The sequence below is a fragment of the Gorilla gorilla genome, chromosome 4, assembly GCF_029281585.2.
Source record: "Gorilla gorilla gorilla isolate KB3781 chromosome 4, NHGRI_mGorGor1-v2.1_pri, whole genome shotgun sequence".
Lineage (NCBI taxonomy): Eukaryota > Metazoa > Chordata > Mammalia > Primates > Hominidae > Gorilla > Gorilla gorilla.
In genome coordinates this window covers 25,836,889-25,863,767 of record NC_073228.2, presented here as the reverse complement: position 1 = coordinate 25,863,767, position 26,879 = coordinate 25,836,889, and the positions used below count along the sequence as shown (strand labels likewise).

Below are 26,879 nucleotides of genomic sequence, written 5' to 3'. Positions count from 1 at the left end.
TCTCTCACAGGGTGAAGACTTTGGAATCACCCCTCAGTGTATGCAGCCTTGGGCATGCATACAGTCACCTGTGATGACAGTGGATTTAGCAGGGCTCCTCTGTTTTTTCCCCTTATCTTTTTGTTGAACTCTATATCTAATTTGATATGACACCCAGCTATTATGTCTATTAATTGCTGGCTGTTTGTTCTATTATTTTCAACAACACCCTGGGTCATAAATTGCTCCATAGCCTGATCCAATTAAATTCAGGCAGGGGTAGATGCTGAGGTAGTCTCTGAGGATTGTTCTGACCCCAGGAGAACTCTTCTTAGCTGTCTCTGTCCCTGGTTCTCTCTGGTGAATGTACTAGCCTGTGGTTTAGCTTATTGCTGTTAATTAGTAGGAACTACCAGTCTCCTCTTTAAAAATCTCCATTGTTTTCTACAGCATCCTTAGGTTTGAACTTCCCAACACTGTTTCCATTAGTCCATTTCTTTGAGGAGAGCTTCTGATCTCACTGGTCTTCAGACTGCCTCTCCCCCTGTGCAAAAATCTATGAGCTACTACACTGGGCACTGTGCAGAGGGAGTAGCTTTCTTGTTCCTGGCTTACATCTCTTGGAGTGAAATCTCTATCCTATGAACAAGTCGAGGTAAGGACAATGAAGGCCACAGTATTCTTGACCTACTATGTCTGGGGTAGAGCTTCTGCCCTATCAGTCTTGGCTGAGTGGAGGAAAAGAGCCCTTTCCCCCAACCACTAAGCTGCACTCACCAGGAATTTAGCCACCTCCACTTAGACTTCAAAGGGATAAGAAATGCTGGCAGCATGCCCCTCCCAATATGATACTGTATCCCTTGATTGGGAGCTCAGGGGAGAGAAACTTCATCTTCTCTGCCACACCCACTGGGAATGGAATTTCTGTGAAGCTGAGCTGGAGAAGGAACAGGGGAAAAGTGAAAGCGAGTCATGGTTGAAGTGCCAAAAACTCTTGCTGCTCTTACCAAGCTGTAGTTGATTTTCTTGAATAAATGTCTTCATTTGCTCTATGCCTTTAGGACAATTTTCAGATACTTTTAATTACCAATTAGCAATTATGCTTGTTTTGCTAGGGAGCACATCTGTGGAGCTCCTCATGCTACCATTCTAGAAACAGAAACCCCCTCTTCTTTTCTAAAATAAGTATTTCATGCTGTAAATTTCCCAATGAAACCTACTTGGGCTACATCCCACACATTTTGATATGTTGTGTTGTCATTTCAAAATATTTTCTCATTTCCCTTGAGATTTTTTCTTTTACCCCTGGATTATTTAGAAGTGTGTTGTTTAATTTCTAAATATTTGTGGATTTCCCAAATAATTTGTTACCAATCTCTAGTTTAATTCTCTATGATCTGAAAAATTATTATCTTAATCATTATAATTATATTGTGAGGTTCTGAAAAATGGCGATGCTTGTTCATTTGTCTCAGTGGACAGTCAACTGCATTCAGATCAGTCTGCGAATTCCATCTCTCCTACGGACAGTAGTTCTGGTGTCAGTTTCAAGTTTGAAGTCTTTACTATGTCATTTGAGTCTGCCTCTCACATGTACCACTCAAGGGGTGGTCTGGGACTAGGGCAATAGTTTACATCACAGTTCAGTTCTCTAAGACTTCTATGAGGCTATGATTTGGGGGGTATGTTCCACACATGTCCACCTTGGAGAAAGACTGGAACTTGTATGGTTCATACACAGACTACCAATCCCCTTCTCCCACTCTTTCCATTCCTGGATTTCCCTGCATACTCTCTGGCTCTGAGAGCTTCTTTCCCAGTCCCACTGGCCAAACTCTGAAGCAACCTCATTGCACTATTGTACAGTTCCAGGTGACTAGGCATACTCTCAGAGGAAAGTATAATAGCAAGCGAAAATACATGGGAAAAAAAAGTATATAAAATGTTCCTCCCATATTCTTTGCATGAAGAGAGGTTTCTTTTATCTGTTGATCCAGCCAAACAGATGGGCGCTAACTGCTGCCCTCATACCACAATAGCATAGTTTTTCCACTGGGGCTGGTCTAGAGGCAGGGCCAGGAACGAAAAAAAAAATCCCCTCACATTCTTCCATTCTCCCACTTCTCTGGCCAAAAAGATGGGCTGCTCTGTAAGTTTCTGCCATCCATGCCTGCTACACAATCCCTCAATTTGGCCCACCCTGGAGTCAAAGCTGGGAGTTAAGGAAGAAAAAAAACACAAACAGAAAACCAGGAAACTTCCTGCCACTATATCAGTGATTCTTCATATTCCAACTTCCCTCTCAATCGGCCTGTTATTATTGACTTTTCAGAGTCCCCAGTTGGTTTGCTTTTTGTATTTTGTCCAGAATTCTTGGTTGTGGGAGAACCTGGCTGTAATAGATTTACTCATGGCCAGAAGTTTACATTCACTTTTAAAAGAAATAAATGTCAACTTCTCAAATAAAACTCTGAATATAGTTACACTCCCCAAATGCAAGCTTTGGGGAAAATGCTATAAATACTGTTACGGCTTTGTTTGTTTTTTATGAATAATAAATACTTACTATTTAAAAAAACACTTAAAATGTTAAGAAAATAAGTGCTGATATTTTACCATGTGGAATTATCAGTTACCATTTTGAGTAGATACTTCCAGATATTTTTATACTCTAGAGAAAGACAAGGAGAATTTGTCTTATCAAAGTATTAATTTTTTATGTAAACCACTCTCATAACTCTTCTTCATTCAGGTAACTTTGTCCTAGTCTCAAAATCTGACACTTTCACTCATTTGTGGAAAACTACAGCCAAATGAGAAGCCTAAAATATCAGAATTTTCAGCTCAGTTTCTCTCCCAGACCATTGCGTAGTATGAAATGGACAGGAGTCAGGCATGGTGGTGTGCACCACCAGCTACTCAAGAGGCTGAGGCAAGAGGATCACTTGAACCCATGAGTTCAAGGCTGCAGTGAGCTCTATGATCATGCCACTGCACTTTAGCCTTGGTGACAGAGCAACACCCTGTCTCTAAAAAAAAGAAAAAATAAGAAAATGGGCAGGTTTCTAACCTACATGAAAAAAAAACCCATGAAATTGCCTAAAATAAAACTAGATAAGACAGCTGAAATTAGATGCTTACTTAATGAGAATTGTCCCAACTAATCATACCACAAAGTACCCCATTAATGAACACAACATATTTCCCTTCTCTGTAACCTTAAGTAAAATTACAATAAAGACCCATGAAGAAGAGGAAAAGAAAAGAAAAAAAAGAAGAGAAAAAAAAGAGAAGAGAAAGGAGAAAAAGGAAAAAATAAGAAAAGAGACTACAAATCTCTGTGTAATTAGAATTGCAAAGAAAAATTATCAATTCAATTACCACACAAGAGTAAGAATAACATAATTTTCTTAGGATAAAAGTTGGTCTTTCTATGTATGGCCATTTTTCTTTTAAACCATCAGTCAGTAATGACCATGATTTTTAGTGCTAAATTTAAAGCTTCATTCAATGGAAGATTTCAATTGTGTCAGCAAGCTAATTTTTCCCATCCATTTCTATACCTATAAGGTAGATAAAGGGATTTAAATTCAAAGAGAAACAGGACGCTTAACTTGTTTCATGATTGTGATTTTCATTGAATGTTAATATTATATGCCTCACTTATCAAAGAAAATTCACAAGCACATTCTAGAAACCAGAATGAACATACTTATGACTTTTTCCTACTATCTTAAAACTGTAGCACTTTACAAAGGAAGCTACAAATAATTCCTAGTCAACATCAAAAACTTCCAATATTCCTGACATAGATCTTAAGATATCACATTAATCGCAAAATAAATAGAATCTCAAATTTGAAAAACCAAATAAGACATAATTTTTAAAGTTTTTTTTTCAAATGGGTACACATAGAGTGTTTCACAATGATCCATGAGTCACTAAAGGGAGAATGTTCCAAAGCCTCCATCCATGCAAGTACTCAAATGAACTTACAAATAGCGAATACCCACAGCACAAACATTCAGCTTGTGACTTAGAGAGTCAGACATGAAATAGGTATAAAATATATTGAGAAAGCAAGAAAGCGTCACAAAAACTAAATGTTGAAAAGGTTAAATATTAAGAAAAAATACAAGAGAAAAATATCATTGCTAGTTTTTAATAAATAAATCTCTATTTGAATTATGTATTCCTAGAAAAAATACTAACATACTCCTGGGAAAATAAAGAATACATTTGGGAATTTGATTTCTGGGAAAATAAAGAATATATTTGGGAAAAATTTGATTTTTTAACAAAAACTAGAAAATTCAAATTCTACAACATCTAAGGCGTCAGAATGAAGGTGTTGACAGTAACATCAGTAATATAAAAAATGTATCCGTAGTCCAGAGCACAAAAATTAACTCTGGCTACTAATGGATCACTCAGAGGAAGAAAGAAAACAAGCCAGTCACACATTCTCATACAAAACTAAAATCAAAGCAAAATCTAAGCTTTCTAATAAATTGAATACTTAAATTATTCTATTTAAAGAGATATAGCTCAGCCTGATTAATGCCTATATGGTATAAATATATAAAAATGCAAGACTTTTATGTGTATTCTTTGAACAATAAAAATGTGAAACAAAACCCTAGACAGACCTACTTTTAAGGTATTACCTCACAATATCTTAAATGTTTTATTTTAATTTTATTATACCAAGGAAAGATTTAATTCTCAGAACAGTTAAACAACCGTGAAAAGTACTCTATGTGCTAAGTAATGTATATCATGTTTCAAGTGGCTAAGGGCAAAGGCGAGTTTAAAAGGATAGCTCCAGAATTTTCTTTTCCACTTTGATGTTGCTCTCTGGCAAAAGGAATTTGTCTTTCTGAAGGATTTCCTGTGCTCTTCTCCCACACTGGTAACAGGACTTCCCTCCAATGGCAACTTCCCCTGCACCTTAAAACATGAAAATGCTTTTCTTTTGATTTATTATCCTCCTCTCATCAATTCTACTTCTCTCTTTCTCTAGAAAACTCCCAAAATTAATAGGAGGCCCACATTACTTTAATTTCCTATCCATTTCCCAACCTTCTAACTGTGCCCATTCCATGAACCAGACATCCTCCCTTACTCTGCTCTCCACCCAGACCTCCTGACTCTCTGAGCTCTCCAAAGATTAGAGCTGTTCTAGTCTCCGGGCGCAGCTGCCTCCTCAAACAGTGTGATTCCAACATATACCTCCAGCTCTTGACTCTCAGGAAGCTCTAGGCCTTGAACTATCCCATTTAACCTTACCAGTTTTCAAGCTCCACTATTTAAATTAAAACCTTTAAAATGGATCCGCCCTCATCTGACAGTCAATTAACTGACAAAAGGCCAATATTTCCGTTTCTCAGAACCAAGCCTTTAGGTGCCCTTCAGTTCAGCCTTTCAATCAGTCACTTAGCACATTTTACTCTCTCAAAAGTTTTTCCTTTTTACCTTTCCCTCCTCCCAGCAATCACACTAACATGGAGTCCACTATAAAGACCTAAAACGGCCAGGCGCGGTGGCCCACACTTGTAATCCCAGCACTCTGGGAGGCCAAGGTGGGCAGATCACCTGAGGGTCGGGAGTTCAAGACCAGCCTGACCAACATGGTGAAACCCCCATCTCTACTAAAAAATACAAAAATTAGCCAGGCATGGTGGCACGCACCTGTAATCCTAGCTACTTGGGAGGCTGAGGCAGGAGGATTGCTTGAACCCAGGAGGCAGAGGTTGCAGTGAGCCACGATAGCACCACTGCACTCCGGCCTGTGCGACACAGCAAGATTCTGTCTCAAAAAAAAAAAAAAAAAAAAAAAAAAAGACAGAAAGAAAAAGAAAAAGAAAAAAAAAGACCTAAAAGATAATCAGGACCTTGTCTCCATTTCTACTCATATCCAATAGAACTTTCATAATCCCACCAAGTCAATTTCCCTAAAGCACTGCTTTCATTAAAGACCATTATTAGTAGGAAGTTTTTAAGTTTTTTGAAATAACAATCCCTAATGTCAGTGAATAAGTGGAAAATGGACAACTGATATACTGCTGGTTGAAGAAAATGGACAACTGATACTGCTGGTTGAAATTGGTATGAACCTTCTGGAAGACAATGTACCAAAGATGTAATGTAAGCTAAGAAAGCAATCAAATATGTATAAAAAGATTCTTATAAGGAATTTTACTGCAAAATTACTTGTGTTAAACAAACTGGGAGCAATTCAGATGTCCAAAAATAGCAGAACACTTAAAAAGTTTATGGAATATCCATCCGAAAGAAAAATAAATGCTACCATTCACAGTCATTTATATAGAATTCTTATAAATTCATATAAAATGTTAAATTGCATATAAGATAGCATTTATAATAAATTTTATTGAATCTTATAAAAACACACAGAAAAAAGGGAGGAAAAGATATGTTATATAACAAAACGTTAACACAGGTCTCTGTTGATTTTTATTCCTCTGATTTTCTATATTTTTCAAATTACAAATTATTTTTATAATAAAACATATTCTAAAATCATTCTAAGCACTTTTTGTTGTTTCCTCAAAGCATTTAAACAGTTAGCATTTATGTAAAGTGAAATGAGAAAAAAAAATGCAGGGCTCAATGTTGCCTAAAATTTAAAAGCTAAACTTCTCAATTTAGCATTCAAAGCTCCAATGCAACGCAGCCTGACACAGTGCCCACAGATTCCATACATAAATTCCAAACACCCAATCACGACAGCTCACTTACCCCACCACATCTTTCTTCGTGCCTATTTCTGCCTCCAATTCCCACCTCTCTACCTCTCCAAATACTTTCATGACCCTCAGCCTCTATAAACTGTTTTCCGTAAGAGCTGCTCATCCATGGGGTCCCCTTGAGTGTTTTTAACCCAAATGGCTGTGTTGCTTCAAGTTCTCCCTTCCCTCCCCTCCACCTCGGGCGACTCACATAACTCATCTTGGTATTCTACCATATACTATCTTTAATTATTATTTATTATTATTTAACTATTTTATGTGTATATCTCTTATTTCACACATAAGAAAGTTAGCTTGTTGGGGACAGCGACTATTTTATGTTTGTTCAGAATGTTATTTATTTCCTATACTTAAGCCCTTCTCAAGGCCACACAGTAACATATGTCTAACATCCAACGTTCACTGAATAAAATCAAATTAGTTCAGATATTATCCACATACAATATGATTTTGACACATCTATATATACATAAAGCAAATACTTTTTTTTACCCCAAGATTCCAACTATTAAGGCGAGCTTCAATGTCACTATCATCCAAAGAAACAGGAGATTTTTTCGAATAAACTTCCTGAAATACAAAAGGGAAAAAGGAAGAGAAGAGGAAGGAAAGATGGAAGAAATAAAAGGAAAAGATGGAAGAGAAAAAAGAGGAAAAGATAGAAGAGATAAAAGAGGAAATAAAGAGGAAGGAAGTAAAAAAGGAAAGAAGGAAGAAAGGAAGGGAGGAAAAGAAGGGAAAGAGGGGGAAGGGAGGGAGAAAAAGAAGAGAAAGAAGTGGGAAGGGAGGGAGAAAAAAAGGACAAAATACATGTCATTCAGCGCAATGAGAGTTTTGTGTGCTTGTCTGGTAATGCTGTATTGCCCTCAGAGGAAAGGATTAGGTTACAACTGAACTAGGGTTTTCAGTTCTAAGTAATGACTGCTGAGGGCTATGAGCTGCCTTAACAATATATTCACACAGCAACTAGATTTCCAAAAAAAAAAAAATTAAAAATTAATCCAGGCTCTTCTCTTTAAGTTCTTTTACAAAAAGTTTTAATTGTGGTATACCACAGTAGCTTTAAAGTGTGTTGTCGGGGGCAGGGGCGACGTGAAAAGATGAATTATTCTCATAACAATTAGTTAACAGGGAAGTTTTGTGCTGATGTCCAAGAAGCTCTTTGTTCTTAAATTAATTCTCACTCACACACTGAATATAAAGATAAATAATCTTTGGACTCACATCATAAAAACACAATTATGGTTGGGCGCAGTGGCTCACACCTGTAATCCCAGCACTTTGGGAGGCCGAGGCGGGCGGATCACGAGGTCAGGAGATCAAGACCATCCTGGCTAACACGCTGAAACCCTGTCTCTACTAAAAATACAAAAAATTAGCCGGGCGTGGTGGTGGGCACCTGTAATCCCAGCTACTCAGGAGGCTGAGGCAGGAGAATGGTGTGAACCCGGGAGGTGGAGCTTGCAGTGAGCCAAGATCACACCACTGCACTCCAGCCTGGGCGACAGAGCAAGACTTCGTCTCAAAAAAAAAAAAAACACACACACACACAATTATGGTGATTCTTCACTTTTTAAAACATAACAATTTCATGCTTTTTTCCCTCCTGTATAATTTTTGTATTACACATTTATCAGCCCCAGATTAAAACTATAATGAACTAGAGACAACCTAAGATCTGTACCCAGAAATTGACAATGACCAGAAAACCCTAGAAACTTAGAAAGGTAAGTCTGTGGAAAAGAATGGCTATCTGACAGCCCAGAAAGTGTATTTTAAAATTATATTTGTTGATACAGCATTCTCATGCTTTTAGAAGGCTTAATTGCTAACAAATGTACCTATTTATATCTATGGTCATTTAAATTACCATGAAGTAATTTTTTTAAATGCACTAAAATGTTCTTCATATTTTACTGAGTCTCTACATTTCTTTTCAATACAATACTGCATTATTATTTATAATACTATATTAAAATTCATTATCACTTCTACTAGTGGTCCTCTGCTTTTTGTATGTTTTTCTCATGAACAAGAATTTCTTAAATAAGAAAATGTACCTGCCTTGCTTATTCTGAGTAAATATAATGATTGTAGTTTATCACTATTTAAAATATGCTGCCCTTTATATTTTTTTAATTCCAAATTATCATTCGATAAAATGCAATGAGTTATGTATATAGTGCTATGTGCTAAAACACTCATGTGTAGGCCGGGGGTAGTGGCTCATGCCTGTCATCCCAGCACTTTGGGAGGCTGAGGCGGGCGGATCACGAGGTCAGGAGATCAAGACCATCCTGACTAACACGGTGAAACCCCGTCTCTACTAAAAATACAAAAAATTAGCCAGGTGTGGCGGCAGGCGCCAGTAGTCCCAGCTACTCGGGAGGCTGAGGCAGGAGAATGGCGTGAACCCGGGAGGCGGAGCTTGCAGTGAGCCGAGATCATGCAGGTGCCACTGCACTCCAGCCTGGGCGACACAGCAAGACTCCATCTCAAAAAAACAAAAACAAAAACAGTCATGTGTTACACATGCTTTCTCTTGTAACTAAAAGTCATGTAACTCAAGACAGCCAGAGTTAGGCAATAAAGACTGGAATAAGCAGGCACAGTGTTTCTCTTTTCAAAGCTAACTGGGGCCGGGCGCAGTGGCTCATGCCTGTAATTCCAACACTTTGGGAGGCTGTGGCGGGTGGATCACTTGAGGTCAGGAGTTCAATACCAGCCTGGTCAACATGGTGAAACCCTGTCTCTACTAAAGATACAAAAATTAGCCAGGCATGGTGGTGCATGCCTGTAGTCTCAGCTACTTGGGAGGCTGAGGCAGGAGAATGGCTTGAACCCAGGAGGCGGAGGTTGCAGTAAGCCAAGATTGCACACCACTGCTCTCCAGCCTGGGCAACAGTGAGACTCCATCTCAAAAAAAAAAAAAGCTAACTGGAGTGCTCATTGGCACCTTGTCCAAACCAAATCTATGTTGAACAAATAGATGCAAGACAGACATTCTTATTTCAAAATATACACAGTTTACCTTCACTAGAAAAGCAGTGTTCCCTACTTCACTACAAGTTAATTCCAGTTTCTTCTTAATTTTATGATCACTGGGTATATAATCATTTCCACATATATTCTGAACAAAGGGAAAATGTTATTCTTTGACACACAGGAGAAACAACAGATTGATGAATATAACACCTCAGAATCATTGAGGAAGTAGAAGGGATACTACACCATATACCAAACACCCCACTTTCTTTAACATCAGGATGTTCACCAGAATCATCCAACTTTATTCTGTTTTGAAGCAATCATTGGTACTTCAACAAATGAAATTAAAACTTTGTTCAGCTATTTTAAAACAACAAGCAAAAACCAAACAAAAGTAAAATCTAATCTTACACAAATCTTTGGGGTAATATTTTGTCCGTCTTCTCTGTGAGTTGGACTCAAGGAGTGTGATCTCACTTGGAGCTTCCCAGTGTAATGTTCCCTGCTAAGAGACCAAAATAATCGCAATCACAATTTGGAGAATTCAGAGGACACAGAGTATTAGAATCTAGGATTACCATTTTTTTCCCTTGGAAATGAGATGATAGTTTGTATTAACAATGATGTTCCATAGCCGGGCATGGTGGCAAGTGCCTGTAATCCCAGCTATTTGGGAGGCTGAGGCAAGGAGAATCACTTGAACCTGGGAGGCAGAGGTTGCAGTGAGCTGAGATTGTGCCACTGCACTCCAGCCTGGGAGACAGTGCGAGACTCATCTCAAACAACAACAACAACAAAAAAAAAAACACAAAAAAAATGATGTTCCACGTCAAAAAAAAAAGAAAAGAAATACAAGTAATAACCTTTTTATTTATATTTCATTTCATTTAAATTATAAGTTACATAAATGCCACAGACTTGCTTATGCAAATGCTATTTTTAAGTCAGACTATAATAAATCACCTGTATTTAAATCTTTTCTCCTCCTTTCCCATTTTTCCCAAGTGTAAAAAGAGAGAAAATGAAGCATATATTCTACGGGAAGAACATTGTTTTAAGGTCAGCAAACTTGGTTGGATTCATGTTCCACATCAACATGAAGCCTTAAAATATATAAAATAACAAAACCTTCATGTAGTTTAAAGTTTCAATTAATTTGAAAGCATGTCAGAAACCACAGATATATCAAAATCTTCTATTTAAAAACACACCACGTTAATTTAGGTAAAATGTGAAATGCAGAGTAAGTAGGAAATGAGTTTAAATGGACTTCATCAAAAAGACTCGTCTCTAATATAAATATCATATAAAATACATTCTTAAACGGCCTCCTTTAGCCTGGAGTCTCTCTTATATGATTTTATTCCAACCACTTCAATGCAAGTTCCATGATTATGAACACCTATTCTCTAAACAACTGCTTCAAGATATATTAAATGGAAAATAACCATTATACAATGAATTAAAGTCACTAACATTCAACCACAAACCATATCAGGATTTCCTTCACAAACTGTGACCTACACTAAGTATTTCCAAAAGACAGAATATTAATTCAAAAGACAATATTAAAACGAATGTATTTCATAATTAAAACTCATAGAATAACATTCCTTAGACTAGTTAATAAGTAATGTAAAATGGCTGAAAAAGCTGTTTTAAAGAGAGCTGTTTTTTTATACCCCTATTCAGTATTACAAACACCCAAATAGTTAAAAGCAAATGAGAAAAATGGGCAAAGTTAATATTTTGAGTATAATTGTACCAGTCAATGTGCATCAGCTGATACAAGCATTTAAAACTCTATGAGGAGAGGTAACCTGATATGTCATACTAAGCAGTGGCATATTCTTCTTTAAGAATAGATTAAATAATCATAAAGAGATCTATACTTAAAAATTGAAAAATGCTTAAATACTAAAATTCTTCTCATAAAAAAATACTAATTTAAAAATGAGCCTGAAATGTTTATCTATTTATTGCACAGGGTTGCATACATAAAACGACACACCCTCTTGATTCACTTGTAGCTGTCCTTCTGTACCAACCTCTTTACCCTCACAATAAATTTTCAAAAATGTTATTGGGTCCATGCTCTAACTTCTCATATATTTTTCAATCAACTACAGTATGACTTGCATTCATCCCAAAAGTCCTATAACTAAGGTCATCAACAGTCTCCTAGACACTCAAGAAAATGAGTCATAATCTGTCCTTAATTTAGTTGATCTCACTAAAACATTAGAGATAGTAGTTTAAAGATGCTGCATTCAATGGCTCCATAAAACCATTCTCTGGCCAGGTGCAGTAGCTCACAACTGTAATCCCAGCACTTTGGGAGGCCAAGGTCAGCCTATTGCTTAAACTCAGGAGTTTGAGACCAGCCTGGGCAACATGCGACAAAAAGCAGTCAGTCGGGCATGGTGGTACATGCCTGTGGTCCCAGTACTTGGGAGGCTGAGGTAGGAGGATCACTTGAGACCAGCGGGAGGTTGAGGCTACAGTGAGCTGTGATTGTTCCACTGCACTCCAGCCTGGGTGACAGAGTGAGACCCTGTCTAAAAACAAACGAACAAACAAAAACCATTTTTCCATGGTTCTCATCCTATGATTCAGAGATCTCCTTCACAATAACCTTCACTAGCTTTCTTTGCTCATCCCGTACATGCTGTGATCCCAGAGTTCTGTGTCTAATTTATTTTCATTTTACATGCTTTCTCTGGATGATCCAATGTATTAGTTTTTCAAATAATAAGTTTTGCTTACAAAATCTACATCTGTAGTCCAAATTGCTCCCTTGGCCTCCAAACCCATTACAAAACAAAATGAATAGCCCTACTTCCAATTCAACATGTCCATTATTATTAACTAAACTTACTATGTTACCCCTAATACGTGCTCCAATGAAGGCCAAGTAATGGAGAGGCATTGCAGAAGCCAGCTTCTTGTGAAGGCATTTGAGCCAACTGAAGGAGAAGGTTGGTATCATTGTTAAAATCTGGCTGGCACAAGAAAAACAGGACATTAGGTACAGACGTTTCATTTTCTGCCATAAGACTGTCTCCAGCTGGAAACAACTTAAACTCTAAGTAAGTACAAAGGCTGAAATTCAGTGATGGCGCTGGTGGTCTGAGTGAACAGTGAAACAGAAAGTGGGAGAAAAGTTCAACCTTAAAAGCCTTTTTATGAATAACAAGTGCCACACGCCACACAGAATAGCAAGTCCTGGTGCTTATAAGGAAACCTACAATTGGTACAGGGGACCTGATCACAGTGAGCTCATAATATGGTACTTGTGCCAAGCAGAAAAGCGATATTGTGCCTCAATTAATTTCAGGATGCCAAAACCAACATGGAAAGAAAAAATTCAGTACATTTGTAACATTCCCTGACATGCCCTTTACTACTCTTAAGCCATAAAACTAGGAGAATATAAATTTTCCCTTTCACTTTTTCCTAATGAGAAAATATTTCAACAGGAATTCACAAACACCCTCAAAGTATCAATGCTGATTCTTAATACTAGAAAAATATAAACTTATCCCTGTACAGATAAAGAAATAAGGAATGATATTATATATAGATAGATATAGATATAGATATAGACATAGATATAGATATAGATATAGATATAGATATAGATATATAGATATAAAGCCTAAAGGAAGACCAATCAAATGTCCTCCTGTAAAAGAAAATTACTTTGGGGGTGACGTCAGATGTCAGCAAGACTCTCCTTCTCTCAATGGACACATAAATTCAACAACAATACATAGACCAAAATTTCCTTTGTGAGACATCCAGAGACCAGATGAGGCTCACTGTACCCCAGGCAAGCATGAAACCAACCACACTGAAGCCAGTAGGAAAATTTGTGGAATCCTCTTGCGCCATAAGCAAGGTTACTTAAGGGACTTGTTGCTGTCTTGCCTGAATCTTAGCTGTGACAGGAAAGGGTCCCAGGTTGGGAACTGCTGAGAATGAAGCCTCCAGTCTGGACTAGTATGTAGTAACTGACCATAGCCCCTCCCACCAGCTCAGAACTAGCAGGTGGAAACCCCCAGTCCCAACTTCTCCCTGGGGAAGGAAAAAGCTGAAGCATCTGTCCAACATTCTGGCTTTTGGAAGGGGCTGCCTAAGGGACCGGATTCTGCAAGTACTCACAGGACTGGTATTCTCTAAATGCCTGGGGACCACTGAGAACAAAGGTGGTGGTTTGGATTAGTAAGCACTCACGGCCAGAGCTCCTACCCCTGGCTCAGCATGATACAATTAGAAAAACTCATGGTCCACAGCTTCTCCCTGGGGAGGGAAAGAGAAGACTAAAGCATATATCCAACATTCAGACTCTTGGGGGACTGGCCAAGGAACTTGTTTCTGTCTCATCTGTATTGAAGCACTGGTGGGACACAGCATAAACTAAGTGCCTAGGGGCAGCTGAAACTAAAAAAGCAAGTAATAACCAAAAAAGGATTGAGCCAGTGTGCTACTAGCTCCAGAAGGCCCATGGTACAAGACACAGAATAAGAAGGAACAAGAGATTATGATCTCCTAAAAACAGAAACCAGCAAATCCCACTATTTAGAAATTTACACACAGAAGTCCAGAGAAGACATATCCACAGAAAAAGTTTATGAGGACCCCAGAATCTTTACTCAGGCCGATTCTTGAAGGTCTACCCCTGTACAAAGCCAATCCATAAAGACTGGGAGAAGCGGCTGTTTTTCAAATATGCAGACATTAACACAAAGGGTCAAGGAAAATGAAAAATGGCCCAAAGAAAGGAACAAAATAAATCTCCAGAAACCAACCCTAAAGAAACGAAGGTAAATGGATTAGCTGGTAAGAATTAAAAATAACCATAATCAAAATATTCAATAAGCTTAGGATAAATTATGCATAAACAAAATGAGTATTTTAACAAACAAAATATTTTTAAAAAGAAAAATTTGAGGGCTGAAGAATACAATAACTGAACTAAAAACTTAACTAAAGGGGCTCAACAGCAGCCTTGATCAAGTACAAGAAAGAATCAGTAAACTCAAAGACAGGACATTTGAAATTATACATTCCACAAGAGCAAAAATGTTTTTAAAAGACTGAAGAAAACATAGGAAACTTATGAGACACTATCAAGCAGGCCAATTTACATATTACTAAAGTCAGAGAAAGAGAAGAGACAGAAAAGCAGTAAGCTTATTTAAAGAACTAATCTGAGGAGAAAAATGGACATCCAGATTTATGAAGCTCAAAGAATCCCAAGTAGGTTGAATGTAAAGAGATCTACACCAGGACAGATTATAATCAAATTGCCAAAAGTCAAAGACAAAGAATTTTGAAATCAAAAAGAGAAAAGCAACTCACTACATACAAAGGGGACTCATAAAACTGTAAAAGGATTTTTCAACAGAAACTTTATAGGCCAGGAGAGAATGGGATGATATATTCAAAGTACTGAAAGAGAAAAACTGCCAGTCAAAGATATTATTATATACCATGCAAATCTGTCCTTTAAAAATGAAAGAGAGATACAGTCCCAGATAAACAAAAGTTGAAGGAGTTCATCACCACTACACTTGACTTAAAAGAAATTCTAAAGGGAGTTCTTCAAGTTGAAATGAAAGGACACTAGTTAGTAGCATGAAAACACATGAAAATATGAAACTCACTGATAAAATTATATATAAAATACAGATTACTCTATTGATATAATAGTGGTGCATAAATCATTTTCAACTTCAACATAAAAATGAAGAGATGAAAGTCTTAAAAATAACTATAACAGTTACCGAAACACCAGGAGTCCAGTCTAGGTTCCATTGCTCACCGCACAGAAAGTCTATCAATGAGATCAATGAGACAATGAGTATTGCTAGGGAAGAAGGCTTTATTTGGGCACTGCAGCCAAGCAGATGGGAGATCAGTATCAAATCCATCGCCTCGCCCAACTAAAATTAGTTTATATAGCGGGAAGAACTGTAACTACCTGTGGGAAAACAGGAATTAGGGAGTGGTAAGGAAGAGGAGTTCATCAACAGGAAGCAGGTGGTTGGTTAGGCAATCATGATAGGTGAGGGGTCTGGCATAACATTGTCTGGATGCAGTGATCTGGTAAGTTTCAGTTCCTTGATACTATCTGGGATACCTGATGGTTGGTTTCCAGGGACAGGAACTCAAATAAGACAAACGTTAAGTTTCTCCAGTGTTAAGACTGGGTGGGTTAATTTCTATGTTTATTCAAAAAAACCATAAACATCCATTTTATGGGACAACTTGGATGGTTTCATACCACAAAATAATTTGTTAATGAATACAGAATATTAAAAGGTGAAAATTGGGACATTAATAACAAAGTGTGTGAGTAAAAGTATTGAATTTTTTAATGCAATCGAAGTTATCAGCTTAAAATAGGTTGTTACAACTATAAGATGATTTATGTAAGCCTTATGGTAACACAAATTCTTTAAATATAGTAGGTACACAAAACATAAAAAAAAAGAATCAAAGCAAACCACAATAACAACAAACACATCATCAAATCACAAAGAAATATAAGGAAGAAACGAACAAAGGAATTATATAACAGTCAGAAAGCAATTAACAAAATGACTTATTAAGTCCACAAATGTGTGAAAATTAAACAACAAATTCTCATCAATCAATGAGTCAAATAAGAAAGCAAAATAAATGAAATTAGAAAACATCTTGAGACAAATGAAAACAAAAACACAACATACCAAAATGTGTAGGATTCAGTGAAAGCAGTGCTAAGAGGAAAATTTACAACTGTAAAAGCTTACATTAAAAAAGAAAAAAAACTCTAACAACCTAGATGCACACCTTAAGGAACTAAAAAAAGAACAAACTAAACTCAAAGCCAGCAGAAGGAAGTAAATATTAATAGTAAGGATTAGGGCAGGGATAAAACAAAAAATAGAAAAACAATAGAGAAAATGAAACTAAGAGTTGATTTATTGAAATGATCAACAAAATTGAAAAACCTTTGGCTACACAGAATAAGAAAAAAGGAGAGAAGACTAAACAACTAAAATCAGAAATGAAAGATAAGACATTACACTCAATTTAACAGAAATAAAAAGAATGACTGGGTGCAGTGGCTCACGCCTGTAATCCCAACACTTTGGGAGGCTGAGGCAGGAGGACTGCTGGAGCCCAGGAGTACACGACCAGCCTCAGCAACACAGTGAGCCTCATTTCTACAAAAAAATAAAAATAATAAAAATTAGCTGGATGTGGTGGCACACACCTGAGGTCCCAGCTACTTGGGAGGATGAGGTAGGATTGCTTCAGCCCAAGATGTCAAGGCGGCAGTGAGCAGTGATTGCACCACTGTCCTCCAGTCCGGGTGATAGAGTGAGAATCTATCTCAAGAGAAAAAAAAAAGTAATAAAAAAACTGTAAGAAAGTACTATGAGCAACAGTATGCCAATGTATTGGATAACCCAGACGAGATGACCAAATTACTCGAAATGCAAAACTTACCAAGATTGAATCATGAAGAATAGAAAATATGAACAGACCAATAACTAGTAAGGAAACTGAATCAGTAATTAAAAATCTCCCAACCAAGAAAAGCCCAGAACCACATGACTTCACTGGTGAATTCTACCAAACATTTGAGAAGTGATGCCAATCCTCCTCAAACCCATTCAAAACACTGAAGAAGAGGGAATACTCCCAAATTCATTTTACAAAGCCAGCATTACCCTGATACCAAAACCAGACAAAGACCTACAATAAAGGAAAATTACAAGCCAATATACCTGAATAACAGATGCAAAAATCCTCAACAAAATACTAGCAAACTGTATTCCATGGCACATTAAAAGAATCATACACCATAATCAAGTGGGATTTATCCCTAAGATGCCAGGATGGTACAATATATGCTAAATAACAAATGCGATACCCCACATTAACAGAATGAAGAATAGAGATTATATGATCATTTGGATCGATGCAGAAAGAGCATGATGAAATTCAACATTCTTTTATGATAAAAACTCAGTAAATTCAGTACACAAGGAATGTACATCAAAATAATAAAATGCATATATGACAAAGCCCATACCTAGCATAATACTCGAACAGTGAAAAGCTAAAAAAAGCTTTTCCTCTAAGATCAAGAACAAGGCAAGAAGGCTCACTGTCACCACCTATTAAATAGTACAGCAGTCCTAGCCAGAGTAGTCAGGCAAGAAAAAGGCATCCAAATCAGAAAGTAAAAAGGAAAATGGTTTCTATTTGCAGATGACATAATTGTATATGCAGAAAACCCTAAAGACTGCATTAAATAACTATTTAAAGTAATAAATGAATTCAGTAAAATTTCAGGATACAAAACCAACATACAAAAATCGGTAGCACTTCTTTACACTAACAATGAACTATCCAAAAAGAAATCAAGAGAGCAGTCCCATTTACTATTATTTTTGCTCTTGTTGCCAAGGCTGGGGTGCAATGGTGCAATCTTGGCTCACTGCAACCTCCACCTCCTGGGTTCAAGCAATTCTCCTGCCTCCCCGAGTGGCTGGGATTACAGGCACACGCCACCACGCCTGGCTAATTTTTTGTATTTTTATTTTTAGTAGAGTTGAGGTTTCGCCATGTTGGTCAGGCTGGTCTCAAACTCCTGATCTCAAGTGATCTGCCCGCCTCAGCCTCCCAAAGTGCTGGGATTACAGGCGTGAGCCACCGTGCCCAGCCTTAAGTTCATTCTTTCAGGCTCTTTTCCGTATAATCCTGATGAGCATTGTGAGTACTACTTCTTTATTGCTTCTCCAGTTTCTGTTTGTTTCCTCTTGGAATTCATATTATCTCTGTATTGGGGATTTTGAATCTATATTCTTCATCTCTTACACTTCCATTTGTTATAGCCATCTTTTTATTTTTTCCTTTGTTTTCTCAGAAAATTTTTTGAGCTGGTTTTCTAATTCACTGATTTGATTTTCTGTAATATTTAATCTGCTGTTTTCTGTTTCCATTGTGATTTTCAGATTTAGTAATCATGTTTTTCAATTGTAAGCACATTTTTATGATCAGACTGTTCATCCCCTTTTCACATATGAAATGTCTACTTGAATCATATTGAAAAAAATTAAATAAACATTTTAGAAATTTCTTTTTAAAATAGTTTTTTTCTTTTATTTATTGTGGTAAAAATACAGAACATGAGATCTACTTAAGATTTTAAGTGTACAGCACAGTATTGCAGCTATAATCACAGTGTTGTGCAGCAGACTTCTAGAACATTTTCATCTTCTGTAGCTGAAATTTTATATGCATTGAACAGCAACTCCCCATTTTCCCCGTCTGTAAGCCCCTGGCAGCTACCATTCTACTCTCCTCTTCTATGGGTTTGACTACTATATAGCATTTATCCTACTGTGATTGGCTATTTAACTCAGCAAAAGTCCTCCAGCTTCATCTATCTTGTCACATATGATAGCATTTCCTTTTATTAATGTTGAATAATATTCTATTTTATGTATATACCATATTTTGTTAATCCATTCATTTGTAGATGAACATATAGGTTGTTTCCACATCCTGACTATTGTGAATAATGCTGCAGTGAACACAGGAGTACAGACAGCTTTTTGAGATCCTGATTTCATTTTCTTTAGCTTTATACCCAGAAGAGGGATTTGCTGGATCATAAGGTAGTTCTATTTTTGATTTTTTGAGGAACTTCCATACTGTTTTCCATAATGGCTATATCAATTTATGCTCCTACCAACAGTGGACAGATTCCCTTTTCTCCAAATCCTGGACAACACTTGATATCTTTTGTCTTTTTGATAATAGTCATTCTAACAGGTGTGAGTGATAGCTCATGTGGTTTTGATTTGCATTTTGCTGATGATGCGTGATGTTGAACATTTTATATATTGTATGTCCACTTTGGAGAAACGTGTATTCAAGTTCTTTGCCCATTTTAAAATTGGGTTGTTTTGGGGCAGTTCAGTTGAGTACTTTATATAGATTGAATATTAACCTATTATTACATATGTAGCTTGCAAATATTTTATCTGATTCTGTAGCCTGTCTCTTCACTCTGTTGATTGTTTGCTGTGCAGGAGATTTTTAAGTTGATAAAATCCCATTTGTCTATCTTTGCTTTAGTTGCCTATGTTTTGGGGTTATATCTAAGAAATTACTGCCTAGACCAATGTCAAGAAGCTTTCCCCCTATGTTTTCTTCTAGTCGTTTACAGTTTCAGATCTTATGTTTAAGTCTTTAATGCATTTCTAGTTGATTTTTGTGTATGGTGCAAGATAAGGGCCAAATTTTCTTTTTATGCTTGTGGACTTCCGGTTTTCCTAACACCATTTATTGAAGTGATTATCCATTAACCATTGTGTGTTCTTGGCACCTTTGTCAAAGACCAGTTGACTGTAAATGCGTGGGTTTATTTCTGGGCTCTTTATTTTGTTCCATTGGTCTATATGTCTGTCTTTACGCCAGTATCATACTGTTTCAATTACTATAGATTTGTAATACATTTTGAAATCAGGAAGTATCATTTCTCCAGCTTTTGTTCTTCTTGCTCAAGGTTGCTTTGGCTATTTGGAGTCTTTTGTGATTCCATGAATTTTCGGATTTTTTTTATTGTTGTGAAAAAAGCCATTGGAGTTTTGATAGGGATTGCATTGAAATTGTAGATTGCTTTGTGTATGGACATCTTAACAATATTAATTCTTCCAATCCATGAGCACAGGATATCTTTCCATTTATCTGTGTCTTCAGTTTCTTTCACTGATGTTTTATAGTTTTCAGTGTATAGATCTTTTACACCTTTGGTTAAATTTATTCCTAGGTATTTTATTTGATTTTTGTTGCCAAATGTATTATTTTAGCTGTGTATGAAACAGAAGAAATCAAGAGAAATGAAGTAGAGAAGACAAGGCTCAGATTTCAAGCAGGGTCCAGAGATATATTCATATGTCCAACATAGGATATATAAGATGGTAAAAGCAAATTATTTTTCATTCTCAGCTTCTTCCACTAGCAAAAGGCTCTGACAGAAACAATCCGAGGGCAAAGATCAAATCCAAGGTTTTGCCAGTAAAATATGGACTCAGGATCAAAATTTCAAGGACACATCTTTACACACTTGGTTAAGACCTCAGAAAGATTTGGGCAGTGCCTGAAAAAAGCAAAACAAAAAGGCTTCTAAACGTTTCCATGTTGTACCTCTTAGAAGCTCTCTGACAGATAAGAGGGATTCTAAGAATCATAAGGGTGTTGTACTACAGCATCCTGATTCCTGGACCAAAACAGAGAAAGTCTGTCTCAAAGAAATTTGTGAATACGGTGTTTGTCTAATGGAATGGATTACAATTTGATACACAGAAAGCTGCAAAATTTTTAAAGGAATTATAGCTTCATTTGAAAGAGTTCAAAATGAAAATATGCACTTGGTTCCCCAAATTCATACAAACAGAAAGCAGGCTGAAAAAACTATTCAGCTGAAAGCAAATTATTTCTTGTGGTAACAGAAAGATAGCTCAGAGGGAAGAGCCAAGATCATGAAAAACAGAGCAAACAGCCATGAAGAACCACTCCCAAGAAGCAGCACTAAGACCTATCATGAAACGGGCAACAAATGCCTGGCTAGATTTCAGAACTGCTATAAACTATCATTGCAGTCTGCCTCCCATTTCTCTGCTCTTTGAATGGGAAAGTTTACTGCAGTTCTCCGGTCCCTCTCTCACCATTGTTGGCTGTGTAGGTGAGTGTGGGGGAAAGAATAATGCTTTCCTTTAGTTCACAGGTTCAGGCTGAAAGAAGCCACACCATGGAAGACAGCCACACCTGTACCTGATTTTTATTGTTTACTGAGGTATAGCTTGCATACAATAAAACCATATCCTTGTAAAATGCAGAGTTTGATGAGTTTTGACAAAAGTACACACCTGTGTAACCACAATAAATATACATATTATTTTCATCACACCCAAAAATTCTTTGAGCCTAAGAGTTAAGAGTCAACTTATCTCTTCCTCCAATTCCAGACAAGCAGTATTTTCAAGAGTCTCATATGTATGAAATTAAACCGTATGTACATGTTTATGTCTCGCTTGGCCTGGCCAAGAATATTTCTGAGATTTCTCCATGTTGTTGCACGTATCAAAACTTTATTATTGGCCGGGTGCAGTGGCTCATACCTGTAATCCCAGCACTTTGGGAGGCCGAGGCAGGCGGATCACCTGAGGTCAAGAGTTCAGGACCAGCCTGGCCATCATGATGAAACCCCATCTCTACTAAAAATACAAAATTTAGCCGGGTATGATGCTGCACACTTGCAGTCTCAGCTACTCCAGAGGCTGAGGCAGGAGAATTGCTTGAACCCAGGAGGTGGAGTTTGCAGTGAGCTGAAATCGCACCACTACACTCCAGTGTGAGCAACAGAGCAAGGCTCCACCTCAAAAACAAAACAAAAAAAAGGTTCATTATTGCTTTGTAGTATTCCATTATATACATAAACCATAATTTGCTTTTCTATTCATGTGTTTATGGACATTTAGATTGTTTACCCCTTTTGGTTATTATGAATAAAGCTGCCATGAACATTCAAGTATTTATGTGGACATATGTTTTCACTTCTCTTTACCAAGTATCTAGGAATAGAATTGCTGGGTCATATGGTAAGTTGTCTTAAAATTTATAAGAAATAGCCAAACTGTTTTCCAGAGTGGTTGTGCAATATTATACTCCCATCAACAGTGTATGAGACTTTCAGCTTCATCACCTCACCACCATACTTGGTTTTCTCAGTCTTTATAATTTTAGCCATTTATAAATTTTAGTCTTTATAATCCTAATGGGTATGCAGTGGTATCACACTGTGCTTTATAATTTGCATTTCCCTGCTAAAGAATGCTGTTGGCCATCTTTTCATGTATGTATACTAGCCATTTACGTATTTTCTCTTGTGAAGTGTCTGTAAACTCTTTTGCACATTAACTGGATTGTGTGCTCCCTTAAGTTGTAAGAATCCTTTACCTATTCTAGCCACAAGTCCTTTATCAGATATATGTGATGAAAATTTTTCTCCCATTCTGTACCCTGCCAGGTATTTTTCCAAATGTTGCCTTTTGAAAAAAAAAGTTTTGATAGTTCAGTTTGTAAATTTTTTCTTCATTGTTTTGTGTTTTTTTATATCTCATTTTAGAAATCTTTGCCTGTTCCAACGTCACAGAGATTTTCTGTTTTCTTCTAGAAACTCTATACTTTCAGCATTTTCATTTAGGCCTATAACTCATTTCAGTTTTTCCCCAGTGGATATTCAGTTCTTACAGCATAATTTGATAAAAAGACCTTCTTTCCCTCAATTCCACTGCCATCTTTGTGGAAAATCAAATGACCATGTATATGAGGGCTCACTTCTGGAATTTCTATTCTATTCTATAAATCCATCTATCCTTTCACCTATACTACTGTCTTCATTACTACAGCTTGATTTTAAGCCTAAAAATCAGGAAAGTGAAGTCCCCTAACTTTCTCTTCTTTTCTATAATTGCTTTCATTTCTCATGGATAATGAATCAGGCTGAGGAAGTTCCCTTCTATTCCTAATTTGCTGAGAGTTTTTAACATGGATGAGTGTTGCATCTTATATGCTTTTTCTGTATCTGGTGAGATGATTACATTATATTTCTAAAACTATGATGAAATACATAAATTTTCAAATGTTAATCTCAAATTATTCAAAATATAATATTCTTTCCATATATTAATAGATCTGATTTGATAATTAAGAATTTTAAAATCTATGTTAATAAGGGAATGCTGCTAGGTAGGTTTCTGTTCTTGTAAGGTCTTTGTCTTCTTTTGGAAGCAGAGTAATACTGACCTAACAAAATGACTTGGGAAGCATTCCCTCCTTCTCTATTTCATGTAGGAAGAAAAACTCAGGGAAGATTGATAAAATTTCTTCCATAAAAGCCTTAAAGAATTCACCAGTGATACCATCTGGGCTTAAGAGATTTGTGAGGTGGTTAATTATGAATCCAATTTCTTTGGTATATATAGAGCTATTCAGATTTCCCATTTCTTGAGTCAGTATTTAGTTTTACTGTCTTTCAAGCAGTGTGTCTATTTCATCAACAATGTCACTGGTATAAAGTGGTTTATAACATTCTCTTATCTTCTTAACATCTGTAGGATCTGTGTCAAGTCCCTTCTTTCATTCCCGATATTATTATATCTTCTTTTTAAAATGTTTTATTATCAATTGTGGTAAAATACATATAACACAAAATTTACAGTCTTAATCATTTTTAAGCATACGGTTCAGTGGTATTAAGTATATTCACATTGTTGTGCAATAATCTCCACCATCTGTCTCCAGATTTCAACCTGAAAAACTGAAACTCTACAGTCATTAAACAATAACTCCCTATTCCCTGCTTCCCACTGCCCCTATAACCACCATTCTACTTTCCGTTTCTATGAATTTGACAACTTTAGAGACTTCATATAAGTTAAACAGTATCTGTCTTTTTGTGACTGGTTTATTCACTTAGCATAATGTCTTCAAGATTTATCCATGTTGTCCCATGTGACAAGACTTTCTTCCTTTTTAGGGCTGAATATTATTCATTCTAAATGTACCACATTTTGCTAATCTATTCATCTGTAGATAGACATTTATGTTGCTTCTACCTCCTGACTATTGCAAATAATGCTGCTATGAAGATGAATATGCAAATATCTCTTCAAGACCCTGCTTTCAATTCTTTTGGATGTAAAAAGAATTCCCAGAAGTGGGAATGTTGGATAATGTAATTCTATTTTTAATTTTTTGAGGACTACCATGTCATTTCCAACAGCAGCTGTACCATTTTACATTCTTACCAACAGTGCACAGGGCTCCAATTTCTCCACATTCTCACCAACACTTTTTTTTTTCATAGTAGCCATCCTCATGGATGTAAGGTAACATCTCATCATAGTTTTGATTTTTATTTCCCTAATGGTTAGTTATGTTGAGCAACTTTTCATGTGCTTATTGGCCATTTTTATATCATCTTTGGAGATATGTCTATTCAAGTCCTTTGCCCATCTTTTAATCTAGTTTTTTTTATTGTTGTTGAGATGAGTTCTTTATATATTCTGGATATTAACCCCTTTTCAAATATATGCTTTGCAAATATATTCTTCCATTCCATTGACTGCTTTTTCACTCAGTTGATTATGTCCTTTGATGTACAGTTTTTAATTTTGATGTACATAGTTTTTAATTTTGATGTAGTTCAATGTATTTTTTTATTTGTCTGTATATTTGGCCTCGTATCCAAAAAAGAAATCACTGCCAAGACCAATGTCATAAAGCTTTTCCCTATGTCTTCCGTATGTTTCCCTATTATAGCTCTTATGTTTAGCTCTTTGATCCATTTTTAGTTAATTTATATATGATGTAAAGTGAGAGTCCAACTTAATTCTATTGCATTTGGATATCCTTTTTTCCCAACACCATTTGTGGAAATGACTGTCCTTTTCCCACTGAATGGTCATAGCACCCTTATCGAAAATTATGTGACCATATATGTCAGGGTTTATTTCTGGGCTATTGTATTCCATTGGTCTATATATTTGTCTTTATGCCAGTACCACACTGTTTTGATAATAGTGGCTTTGCAGCAAGTTTCCAAATCAGGAAGTGTAAGACCTCCAACTTCGTTTTTTTTTCTAAATTTGTTTTAGCTACTCAGTGTCCCAAGTGATTCCATGTGAACTTCAGGATACTGTATTGGTCCGTTTTCACACTGCTGATAAAGACATACCCAGACTGGGGAGAAAAATAGGTTTAATGGACTCACAGTTCCACATGGCTGGGGAGGCCTCACAATCATGGCAGAAGACAAAAGGCACTTCTTACATGGAGGCAGCAAGAGAAAATGAGAATCAAGAGAAAGGGTTTCCCCTTATAAAACCATCAGATCTAGTGAGACTTATTTACTACCACAAGAACAGTATGGAGGAAACAGCCATGATTCAATTATCTCCCACTGAGGCCCTCCCACAACATGTGGGAATTATGGGAGCTATAATTCAAGGTAAGATTTGGGTGGGGATACAGCCTAACCATATCAGATGCATTTTTCTATTTCTGAAAAAAAATACACTGTTGGAATTTTGACAGAGATTGTATTGCATCTGTAGATTATCTTGGGTAGTATTAACCACCTAATAATATTAAGTCTTCCAATCCATGAATACAGGATGTTTTTCATTCATTGGTGTCTTTTTAGATTCTTTCATCAAGGTTTTGTAGTTCTCAGTGTACAAGTCCTTCACCTCCTTAGTTAGGCTTATTCCTAAGTAATTTATTCTTTTTGATGCTATTGTAAATGAGACTATTCTCTTAATTTGCTTTTCAGATTGTTCATTGTTAGCATATAAAAATTTAATTAATTTTTTGCACTGATTTTGTATCCTGCAACTAAGCTAAATCCATTTGTTAGTTCTAACAGCTTTTGTGAAATCCTTAGGGTTTTCTACATATAAGATCACGTCTGTGAACAAAGATAATTTTCCTTCTTCCTTTTCATTTTGGATGACTTTTTTTCTTTTTCTTTTTCTTGCGAATTGCCTATGTTTAATACACAAGACAAAAGACAGCACCCTTTCTTTGTTCCTGATCTTAGAGGAAAAGCTTTCAGTCTTTCACTATAAGAATAATATGTCTATAGGCTTTAAATAGATGGCGTTTATTTTGCTGAGGTAATTTCCTTATCTTCCCAATTTAAGTTTCTTCTTATCAAAAAAGGGAGATAAACTTTGTGAAAAGATTTTTCTACCTCAATTAAGATGATTGTGTGAGGGTTTTCTCCTTTGATTCTGTTAATGCTAATGTAGTATATCACATTTACTGATTTTCATATGTGGAACCATTCTTGCAAGTTACGAATAAATCTCATTTGGTCATGATGTGTAAACCTTTTATGTGCTGTTGAATTCAGTTTACAAGTATTTTCCTGAGGCCTTTGCAGCAAATATTTGTCAGGATATTGGCCTATAGTTTTCTTTCCTTGTACCACATTTGTCTACTTTTAGTATCAACTTAATGCTGGCCTCACGTGATAAATTTAGAAGTGTTTCCTCTTCAATG

At 36.5% G+C, this 26,879-nt stretch overlaps 1 protein-coding gene across 39 annotated transcripts in view; it reads right to left on the bottom strand.

Moving 5' to 3' along the window:
- Nucleotides 1-26,879, bottom strand: part of CEP112 (centrosomal protein 112) — a 562,721-nt gene that overhangs the window by 493,087 nt on the left and 42,755 nt on the right. For 26 of the 39 annotated variants that reach the window (XR_008679796.2, XR_010133740.1, XR_010133750.1 and 23 more), the window contains exons 5-6: nucleotides 10,152-10,245; nucleotides 7,245-7,322 (exon numbers count right to left, since the gene is read on the bottom strand). Coding sequence is in view for 22 of the 39 variants with exons in the window: in XM_031011060.3 (XP_030866920.3) it covers nucleotides 7,245-7,322; nucleotides 10,152-10,245 (172 nt within the window). In the remaining 17 variants the exon portion in view is untranslated. The remainder of the gene's footprint in view (nucleotides 1-7,244; nucleotides 7,323-10,151; nucleotides 10,246-26,879) is intronic. The other 13 variants (XR_010133744.1, XR_010133746.1, XR_010133743.1 and 10 more) reach the window with 1 other exon arrangement.